Source organism: Anser brachyrhynchus (genome assembly GCF_964034855.1).
Source record: "Anser brachyrhynchus genome assembly, chromosome: 5".
In the NCBI taxonomy this organism is placed as follows: Eukaryota; Metazoa; Chordata; class Aves; order Anseriformes; family Anatidae; genus Anser; species Anser brachyrhynchus.
Genome location: NC_137699.1, coordinates 41,757,877 through 41,769,264, shown reverse-complemented (window position 1 = coordinate 41,769,264; position 11,388 = coordinate 41,757,877). Strand labels below are relative to the sequence as shown.

At 41.6% G+C, this 11,388-nt stretch overlaps 1 protein-coding gene across 2 annotated transcripts in view; it reads right to left on the bottom strand.

The window, feature by feature from the left end:
* Positions 1-6,420: 6,420 nt before the first annotated feature.
* Positions 6,421-11,388, bottom strand: part of LIN52 (lin-52 DREAM MuvB core complex component) — a 46,400-nt gene continuing 41,432 nt past the window's right edge. For both annotated transcript variants that reach the window (XR_013952233.1, XM_080595503.1), the window contains one exon: positions 6,421-11,380. Coding sequence is in view for 1 of the 2 variants with exons in the window: in XM_080595503.1 (XP_080451629.1) it covers positions 11,325-11,380 (56 nt within the window). In the remaining variant the exon portion in view is untranslated. The remainder of the gene's footprint in view (positions 11,381-11,388) is intronic.

Below are 11,388 nucleotides of genomic sequence, written 5' to 3'. Positions count from 1 at the left end.
CTTCCCTTTCCTGGTCTGTCAGCAAAAATTTGGACTAAGCAAGTGCAGAATGATATAAAATCCGTAAAGTAGGACTTACACCTTACAAAGAAAGCCATTGCACCATTTTCCTCCATGTGCATTCTGCATATTTATCACCTGTCTTCACAATATTCTTGAGTGTTTCTTACCTGTATGAAGGATGCTCTTCACCAGAATGTCTTACTTGGGAAAACACAAAAGCAACAATTTTTGTACACAGTTGATCCTTATCTGCATTTGGAAGTCAGAAATGTAGCATGAAATTATTTGTACAGCATCATGACAGGTCATGAGAATAGTGTTGGAACAAACAAGGACCTTCATACTTTCCCAGGCAAAGAAACCGAAGTAAAGTGGGAAAACCAACATGTTCCTGGAGTATTTTCTCCTGATGTCTGCCAGTGAGACCCAGTCTCTCAAGGGAGGCCTGACATGGGAAATGCCATCAGCCCTCATTCAGGGAGGTCTCTCCACCCCTGAGCTTCCAGAGCACAAAAATGAAGCTGATGGTGATGGTCTTTAGTTATCTGCCATTGATGTGGGACTCCTCCTTAGACCAAGACTGAAACATTTGGAAAGCAAGGAAGTAATCTGCTGTACTTGGGGGCCGTCTGCATGGTTCAAAGTAACAGTAGCTTTTCCTCTTCAGAAAGTGCTGTTAGATCTGTTCTGTTGGGACACCTGAAGGCAGTGGGGATGTGGGTTTCACTGAGCATCCACTGGAGAACCTAAGATCAGGTGGAGTAATTACATTCAAATGTTTATCTGCCTACTTCTATTTGTGAGGCAGCATTAAAAATTGCTGCTGGGGCAAGGCAGGAGCCATAAAGGTTTTCCTCTTTCCTCTCTGGGCCTTAGTAAGGGGATTATGTATCTCCTCCTTCTAGAATAAACCTCTTTGCAGGGAAGATACTTATCAAGCCCTCTTTGGAGATCAATCTGGGCAAGACTCCTAAGATTCAAGACATTGCAGCAGCCAGTAGGAAATGAACCCCACTTAAAAGGGAAAGGCTTCTACAGTTCTGCAGGCTTGCAGGGCTAGGACACAGTGTATACACTGCCACAGGAAAAGGCTCCTTGCTGGGATCACAGCTGTTGGAGACAGAAAAATAAAGAGGCACAAGCAGACAGCAGAGTTCAAGCTTCATCCCAGATTACAGCATACTGTTGCTGGAGCCTTGAAAAGACACAGCTAACCTCACTGGAATGGTTTCACCATCAGGGGCAAATAACCCAAGAAAAAATATCATAGACCCCTTGTACTTTTAAAACTTGACAAAATATGGCATGGAGAAAGGGGCAAAATTGTAAGGGAAATGTCAAAGACAGACCCTTGTTTGGAGTATATCACTTTTCTGAAGTCTGAGGAACTGAAAGGCAACTGGGAGAATTGTCTAAAGTGGGAAGGGCAATTATCCCCAAAGACTGCTTTTGGGAAGCAATCCCAAGCACACATTCCAAATGATTTATTTTTATCTTTTTGGAATGTGAAGAACCATCCAGGCTCCTCCTGCAGGAAAAAATGCTGATGTCCCCCTTCTCTTCCTTACTGGAATTGCTGTGTGGTTAAAGAGAGCTATGGGGGATTCAGAACACCTTGAATGCTCCCACTTTTACACAACCTCATCTTTAACAATCCCTTTTTGCACTTTTCCCACAGCTGATTTCTCTCCATGCTGCTCCGTCCTCCTAGCCCCAGGTTGAACACGATTCAGTAAGAGTTCAGGACAGGGTCATGTAACTTCTACCTGGAGCCTCAACAGAGGCACAGGTATTGATACACTTTCCAATTGCTCTCAAAATAGTAAGAGGATACAGAACGAGTACAGAAAGCCGTAAAATGAGCTTATTGAACATGAAGGACTGTTTTCCAGTAACAGGAGTCACGTTACCCCTTCTCCACCATAAGGAGATGAAACTTCTTAAAACTCCCTAAAGAAATGCATACTGGCCACCACAAAAATCTGCAGGCCTGCTGGCAAGGACATGACTACATGAGACAGAAGGGCAGGGTTCAGCATCTGCTGTGAGAATAACTCATTAAAAAAAAAAAAAAAGAGAGAGAAGGAAATGCTTCTCCCACATACTTTCTATCCAGGGAATTAACAGTCTTCATAGAATAAAAATGGTTGAAAGAGGACAAGAACTTTGTTTAAACACAGAAAGCAAATTTAAAGTTTTAGGACAATACCATATCTGTTTTACTATATCTAGCCCAAAGACACTGATTAATTAAGGACCTTTGGAAGGACCATAACACCCAACTCAGGCTTAATCACTAATACATTCCCATCACTTTTGAAACCTCAACCAGCTATTACTTGTGCAAGTACTACACTCTTTTACAAAAACACGTATGTATTAAAAGAAAATGTGTGACAAGTAAATGAAACTACTCACTGCCACTGGCCTTCATGCTCATTGTTTTTCCCTTCTGCTGAGGGATCTCAATTGCGATGACACTACAGACCTGCCCTGGATACTGTTTTGTTTTCTATTTCTCCCTGCTTTCACTCTGGCAGGTTTAAGCTAATGGCATGAAAAGTGCATGCATTTCTTATAGCGTTTCCTATGACTCCTCTAGTCATCATCTTCACCTGCCTTAACCTGTGTGAATCATTTTGATTTTGCTTAGCTGAAGGTCTCACAATCTGGGACAACAGAAATATCCTGATATGTACATACGTCTTGCTCCCCACTTCTGGCAATGTGTCCCCCTATCAGCATGCAGAAGGACAGTCTGATTCACCTCCATGCCACCTCTCATCTCTCCAGTCTTCCCTTTCCTGTTCACACGAGGCCTGTGATGATCACGACAGGGAGTACATTTCTTGAGGGCACCTGAGGCCCTTGCAATTCCTCAGGCCCTTGCAATTCCTCCCTGCTGCCCACTTCCCACCTCTGCACATTAGAAGACACCTTGCAGTCTACGTGAATGGGTCTTGGGGAGGAGGGATTGCTGGAGTTTGACTTACTACTGCAGCAGCTCTTTGCCCTTTCCCGTTCTTCGCTGACCACTGTAATGGTCCTTTTACCCTTTTGGATGGCTGCTGGATGTCATATGTAAAGCTCCTTCCCTTCATACACAGCATTTGCCTTGCTTGCCCAGGGAGATGGTTGGGTTTTCGAAGCACCAGGTGCAGCTGCTGGGACTGCTGGTTGGAGAAACATTTGCCTCCTGAGCCCGTTAATTAGCACAGTAACGGTAACTGTGCTCCATTAGCCAACCCATGTGGGCAGGTCCCCTCCCTGTCCACCAACCTTGCCCTTAATGAGAGCTGGAAGGGGGACACTCACAAAACACTGCCTCAGAATAATATTCGGCTTTGTCCACGCCGGTAACAAGAGCTGACAGGATCACTACGTCCATTTCTCTTCTAATTAGCACACTTCCAGCTCGGCCTGAGCCAGCAGCCAGAGAAAAGCGATCGGACAACCGTACCGAATCACAAACACAAAGAGGCCCATTCCCCATAATTAGGTGAGACAATCCCTCAGTCTTTTCTCGGCTGGAGCTTGCCGGTAAGACTCTCGCTGTTTTGGTAAGTCCCAGCAACACAAGTTACACGTCTCCCCAGGACACTAATAAGCCCCTAATTGTCTTCCGCTTCACACGGCTCGTACCATAGGTCTGACTTGGGGGAATGCTTCTAACGAGCGGCAGCCATCGCTCCCCACGCCACAGACTGCATCGGGAGCCGCCTCTCGGGCAGCGAGTTGAGAAGGGGGACGTGGAGAAACGGCGAGGAAAGCAGCCCTGGCGCTGGGGCCCAGCCACGCAGCACGGGGCCTGTGGCTTGGCAGCAGCCACTCGTTGCTGGGGCCAAAGGCCTTCTCCACCCTCTCTCTAGCTCTCCATCACCATCACCCACCTGCGCACCCCTTCTCCCCCTTCTGACCTACCTTCTCCTTCCCGGTGTCTAGCCAGGGCCTACCTCGACAGAAGTGCAGCACCTGGCACGTGCTTCCCTCCAGTGACACCATGCCGTGGGTCTCCCCCAGAGCTCAAACTCAGGAGGAGCACATACATAAATGAGATCCTCTTAGATCCACTGGAGAGGAACGCGTGCAGAGTCTCACGGGACAGGTTTCTGAAGATGGCCCCCAGAGGGTCTAGAACATGCGAACTTCCAGAAGTTGGGAGGTGGGTGGGAGACTGCAGCTCAAACTCCCTCAGTAAGGTAAAGGGAGGACACATCCTCCCTCTGACTTTCAGCCCAACACCTTCTTGAGAAACTGTCATCAACCAAATATATTTCAGCAAAGCATTTTGTCCAGAACCCAATGATAGTTTTTGACAGCAAGCCCACTTTGAATATAACAGTCCAACCAATTCTGGTAAAGATGTTCAGAGCCTGGAGATCACTTTGCCTTCAGTGCAGCTGGTTACAAACTGATCACTCCTGCAAGCCAGGCCAATAAGGCCTGAACTGAGGGACAAAAGGATTGATCCCTCAGTTTTATATTGTGCTATTTGGCTTTGGTGGACTAAGCAGGGAAGAGGAACCCTCCCTGGTGGGTGGAAAGGCAGGGGGGAAAAACTAATTCATGCAGAGTCCAAGAGGAAGGCGCAGGTGACTACCTTGGTAGGCAATTTAGGTTAATCAATATACATACGTAGAAGTAAATCAATTAAAATTAGCAATGACTAATAAAAGTTTGATACAGAGTGAGGAAAACAAAGAACCAGGCAGCTGAGCGTTGATGCCCACTTGGGTGACTCTGCTGGTCATGTGTCCCTCATTCTGATTTAGCTTGTGAGCCTTCCTACTGACTTTCTGTACATAACCTGCTGCATTTGGGGTTATTAAGGTAAGCAGAAGATGTCAAATGGCACATTTCTGATGCTTCAGAACCGGCTTTCCAATTCTGTGATTACAAGGAAAGTCGTTAGATGTGCAGGTATTTTCTGGAGGGGAATCCTCCCTGGCATCCACATGCCTGGAAGCACAAAATCTAATTACCCCATATTATTACACCTACTCATCAGCTATTGGTCATAGAGAGAGCCTTTCAAGTGATACAGAATCAAGTCAAGTACTTTGTCCCTCCCAAGATCTGGTCAATAAATAAGGGGCAAGGTCATTCTTATTACCCATTTTTTCTACTAGCAATTAAGTAAGCGCTTTCAAGCTCACCCCTCTTCCTCTTTTCTGTTCCATGCTGGGGTGTCTGTAACAGAGACAGGCAGGGAGCGTTCCGGCTTCACTGGTCACTGATCTGTATTATAGGAATCAGCAGGCAGGCCAGAGGTCAACCACACAAACCCAACAAGAAAACGCCTATCCTGTACACGCATCAGCCGCCAGGAGTCAGTCATTCTGCTCAAAGGGACATGGTGGAAAAGGTCAAGTCTAAAAACCAGCAGTTTCAGCAGATAATGGGAGTCAAAACGTGAAGAGATTCCCCCATGCTGAAAATCTAGCACAATCTAAACATGGCAAAATTGCCCATATTCTATGTAGAACATGGATTACACTTGGATCAGTCCATACTTCTCCAGCTACCTAAGCTTTTAAATATCTTCATGTGGACTTCAAATGACTGGCCACATTTCACTTCAGGATTTTTGCATTTCATGTCTTCCTGAAAGAAACTAAAAGCAACTAAAATATGCATCTTTTGCAGCATTAATTTGAAACTTTCAAAAAGCATGAAAGCTCCTCACTTCCAGTTATGTGAGATGCCACAAGAGTCAGTGAGGCCAGCAGATAGATGCTGAAGAGTTCTGGGTATAAAATTGCTGAAATACTAAATGTGATACGTAACCTTAAGAACCATAAAATGTAATACCTCTATTTTAAATCGAGCATCAGAGGAATGGCAGTTGACAAAACTGGCAAAAAACCCTTACAAAGGGCTCCTGCTCAAGCTACAGGCCACTAACCCTTAGCATCAGACTGTGCAAACTGGTAGAAGTTGTGGATGTCTGAAGAATAGAATAGATGTAAGGATGGTATATAAAGGGGGAAAGTAAATAGATACAGTAGAGGGTATTTTTTCACACATCCGTTGTGCATCTTATAAGACATTAAGAAGCATATGGATAAAGCATATAAACTTCATGATATTATTTTGGATTTCACTAAAGCTGCTTTCTGGTTCTTGAAGAAACTAAGCTGTCGTGGAATAATAGCCAATGTCCTCCTGTAGACTGATAAGAGATTAAAAAATAGGAAATGAGCAGCAAGAATAAATGGTCAATTTTCATAAAATAGGGAGGTTGGCAGCTTGTCCCACAAGGACTGTTATGGGGCCTGTGCTAGTCAACATCTTTGTCAACGATCCAGAAAAAGAGAGTGGGTAATGAGATGATAAAATGTGTAAAAATACAAAAAGTACAGAAGCACTGGGCTCCAAGTGAGCTGGTCTCTTGCAGGAAAGAGACCTTACAGGCAGTTCTCAGAAAGACCAGTCAAAAATAAGGAAGACAATTTTTACTTTTTTTTAATTATCTGTAGCCACAATAGTCCTAGGGAAAATCAAGAAAGACTTTTAGTAAAATTTGAGAAAACTCATATGCTCACACATTTTTATTTCCAAGTATGTTTCCCCAGATAGATAACACTTATTTGGCATCGTACATACAGTATCTTCAGAAGTATTTGGCACACTGGCTGATGTATAGGCTGGGATGTGCACGTAGGAACCACTCGTTTCTGTATTTTTGCTGTGGGATGTTTTTACTGTGTTGACTATAGAAATATATTTACAGCATTTGCATTTGTTGTTCTAATCCCATCCATTCTGTTCAGAGTTTTTTAGGCCATGGGAAGTTTCTGTCCAACAGCAATTTGGAAGATGCAGACAGGACATTCTGCGATTTTTTTTTTCAATGAATTATCTTCTTCCAGTATAGACTGATTATTTAATGACTTTTTAAAAAGTGTCAATTCAGAATGGTAAATGAAATGGGTATACAACACTAAGGAGTGAGGATTATTTTCATATTATATAATTTGCATGCCATAAGCAGATAGCTCACACAAAGACAAGATGCATTTCTCTTTTTGGACTGTCCTTGGTGCCAGGGGCACATCTTTAAGAGGAACCATTAGTTGGTGTATTTCCTATAGCTACAATCTGCAAGTTGCCTTTTCTTTTGATCATGGATGTCTAAAAGTTCATATTAGTTTAGAAGTACTATAAAAATGCTTATGCAATGCTACTGAATTTGTGATAGGCTAAGAGACCAGGCTTTTAGACCACATGAGATAATTTATTTTTTTACATATCACAGAGGTTGATGATGGAATTACCTAGTATCACTTCCTTAACACAAAATGCTTGGCACAACTGTCATCATGATTGGAAAAAGAAGTGTTGTTTGTCTAAGACAAGTTACTGTGGGTGAAGATGAAGTAGATGAGATCAGCTGCATGCACAGACTGCAAATCTCAGTGATGATCCTGTTCTTAGAGATACACAAAACAGGATTTAGCTCATGATGAGGTGGGAGAAAACAGTGGAGGAACAAAATACAAGCCATAATTACGACTTATACCCCTCCACAGTATGCCTCCGCTGAACACGCTGCAGTTTTTATTAAGGTATCTCAGAACAGTTGTAACAGAAGACAGACAATTGGAAGAAGACTAAAATAACCACAGAACAAAAGCATAACAGATGAAAAACCATGAATAGTGCACAGACATGAAAAAAAACCCACACACAACACACCTGCTTCTGACAATACAAGAAATGAAAGGTTCAAAATGGGGTTAGCAAATAAGCAGGTTTAAAACTAACAATAACATTAAAAAAATTGACTTGTATAACTGAATTACGGAATTCACTCTCAGGGCATTTTAGAGGCTGGAAGTACAAACAAATTAGGACTAAGACAAATGTATGAGGGTAGGGCCTACCACATACCAGATTCAACTACTAGCTCAGTAAGTCCCTAAAACAGGTTGCTGGAGAAGGTAACCTAAAGCAAAATCTGTGTGTAAGCCTTTTGTTTATATCCTTCCCTATGTGTCTACAACCATTTATAATCAAATCAAACATTACAAGTAAGACAGGCTTGTGATTTGCCTTGTAATAGCATGTTACATTTTTATGTAACACAAAAATAAGACAAAAGAGAATAACATTCAAACGTTATCTCTGCATTGGATTAGTCAGTTTTTAAGAATCTGTTATTTTTAGGTGACTTGATCAGGGAAATACAAAGAAAAACTGAGGATCTGTGGGTTATAGGATTGTTCCAAAATTGTTAATTTTGCAATACCAAAACACTAAGTTGAATGGAGTATCGCCCTCTTCCATTGCCAGTGCAGTTAGACTTTTATTTTGATAATGATTAATAGAACAAGAATTTATTCTCAGTTGGATTAAACAGCAAAGCATTTGGTACTCCAAAACTGAACAGCCTTTACAACTAAGCATTTAATACAACACTGGCATTTAATAGGAACTAAAAACATTGGGTTTATTTCCAAGAGCCTGACAACAACATTTAACATACCAATACACAAAAACACTTTATAAAGCAATGCACAAGCTCAAATAGTATTACCAAATTTTGATCTTATTATACTCTTCGTTCACATCATTTATCAAAACTTGTTGTTGTTGTTTCAAAATATCTAAGTTTATCAGCACTAGAAAGTCACCCAGATTTTTTTGTATAGACAGAGACTGCAGTGATGTTGGGAAGGACATCACTAAAGAAAAAAAGGGAAGAGGTCAAGAGGGCATGAAAATCTTTAGTGCCATTTGGATATTGCCATCTATTCATTTACTGATGCGAATGAAATATTCACAGGCTGAAAACTGAGGTGGTGATAAGCAAAGTGTTCCTTATTACACATCTTAATAGTGAAGAAGAGCCTATGGAAGAGTATTGCTTAAGTGACTAAGCAACAGGTTCTGCACCTCAGGGGGCTCTTCTGGAAACCCAGACTACTCTTTGAGCTTTACATTTGTTTACTATCAGACCACAGAGCAGTAACAGACAGATTACAATTCTCCGGCTAACACACAAAAATGCATATAAATATTACCAATAAAAAAATACAGCACTGATTCATCTTAACAGATGACAAGTACAAAGCCAATAAATAACAATTCTAAAGCATATATTATTTTCTGCCCTATAGAGGATAAGTACTGCATGGTAAAGGTTTTTTTATTTGTTTGCTTTTACACTACGTGTATGTTACCAAAAACTACTTAAAGATTGAAATTCTTTGCTGAACGTATCAGAAAATATACATATACTTCCATGCCAAGCTTTATCTTCTCCTATATTCCTCCTCCTTTCAGATCTCAGTTTCTTAATGTGTTGGATCATCAAACCTCTATAAAATGAACTCATATTAGTGATACAGACCAAGTATCCCATTATTTCATGTGTGTGTATATATATATTATATATATAGTATACAAGCTTAAAATTGCTTTCAAAATGTATAATTTAATACTTAAAGCTACATCAACGTTGGTTTGCATCAACAGTTTTCCTCTGTCTCTGAATTAGCACTTTTAGGTTGTCTTTACATTCAACTTATCTCTCATGTTCTCAAGGGATGGAGGTCCTGTTAAGCTCAGCCATGCATAAATAGAAGTATAGAAATAAATCCATTAAGTTTAAAATCACACTCCTGACACACCTAAATATTCAGTATTTCTGTATGGTCTTCTGGGATTTGGAATTTAACTGCTTAAACATAGTTAACAGGAGCTGTCCAAAAATGAGTCTCTCTCTCGCTGATAATCACCAAGGCCAGAGACTGCAAAGCAAATGGCCACAATCATCTTAGTAAAAATTCAGAGTAGTCTATTTGATTAAAAATCTCCCCCTCTTTATTGCACATGCACCTGAAAACAGTCTCCTCTCTCTGCAAAGACAGAAATTTGCAATGCTCCAAGGACATTCTGTTAATGATGAGGCACAAGTACTATTTCCAAGTCATTTCTCCTCTCACATGTGACTACAGTCTGGGAAATGTCAGATTTTGAAAAGCCTGTATGCTAAAAATAACATTTCTAAATGGGGAAAAAACTGCTCTTTATCCAACATTTCAATATTATGTCTTACCCTAGAAAGAGGAACATATTCTTTAATGCTTAAAATGCAGTTTCCTAGGAAAAGGAAACAGGATGAAATGAAAAAAGTTATTCTCTTAAATAAAATAAAATCTCAGCATGCTCTTTACCACTTCTCAGGGATGAACATGCAGAAGTGCATTAACAGAAAGAAAATACATTAAACTATAGGACAAATAAAGTCCAAGATTGTGTGCTGAAAGAGACCAGGTCACAGAAAATTCTCTTTAAAATATTATTTTTGCAGGTGAAGCAAGTTTTGAGATTGCTGTTTTCTAAGTAATGAAAATATCAAGAAAGATTACTTTCAGAAGTGTGAAGACTCCGTTTGAGTAGAATATCCTTGCAATGGGGCTAACATGCCTGTTTCCCTTCCTGGAGTACTGAAAACATTACTGCCTTTCAACTTTGTAACTTCCCTCAGTTTCTGGCTTTGTAAGAAGCAAACTGAGAATTGCAGGGGTACTGACAAAGCTGTTTCTTCCTGTATAGGCTCAAGTTTCTCGAGGGACATTTTCCTTCATGGTACAGTAACACCTCTTACTCTCTGCAGTCCGTCAGTCTAGATTTCACTAGAAAACCATTTAGCACTGAGATGCAGCTCCTGGTACACACGATGCTTGATACAAGCCATGTGAAGTGCATGGACCAACATACTGAAGATCCTCCTCGGAGTACCAGGCACGCTCCTCTGAAGGCAGTGAGCAACTGGAATCTAATGCACAGACTACACCGGCCTTCTATACTAAAAACATGTAATCCTGCAAAACCCACGCTATCAATCTACACCCCAAACTCTGCTCAAGTCATTCAGCACAGAAATTGCATGTAGGAAAGCAATGCATGTAAGACAACAGACACAAGAAGGCCAATGCACCACGGAGCACGCTGGCCTGTGTCAGAGAGCTGTTGAGTACTTCAAACAGGTGCTGCCGCCAAGAACAACAGAATAAGGACACGACGGCTGTTCACTTTGCCATCCCACATCAGGGTCGAATCCTCCCGTTGGGTATCCTGAGGTTGGATAAAGTCTGAATTCCAAGGCAATCAATCGCAGTCCTTGTGACCTGTGTGTCCAGTGCGTCTCCCCCGCAAAGAGATGAGCTGTGGAAGCAAGAGGTGTTAGCTTCTGAAGGTCTGGAGCAAGAGCTTTGTACTTCTCTTTAGAAGTTCTGGGGTCCATCTGGATCCGCAGTATGTAAAAGGATCCAGTTGGGGTATTTTTTTTGTCCCAACTCCAGACGTTGCAGCTACTTTTTGGGCTTCTCTAGGATGTTCAGGAATTTCCCTCGAGTCATTTCTCTAGCTGAAATC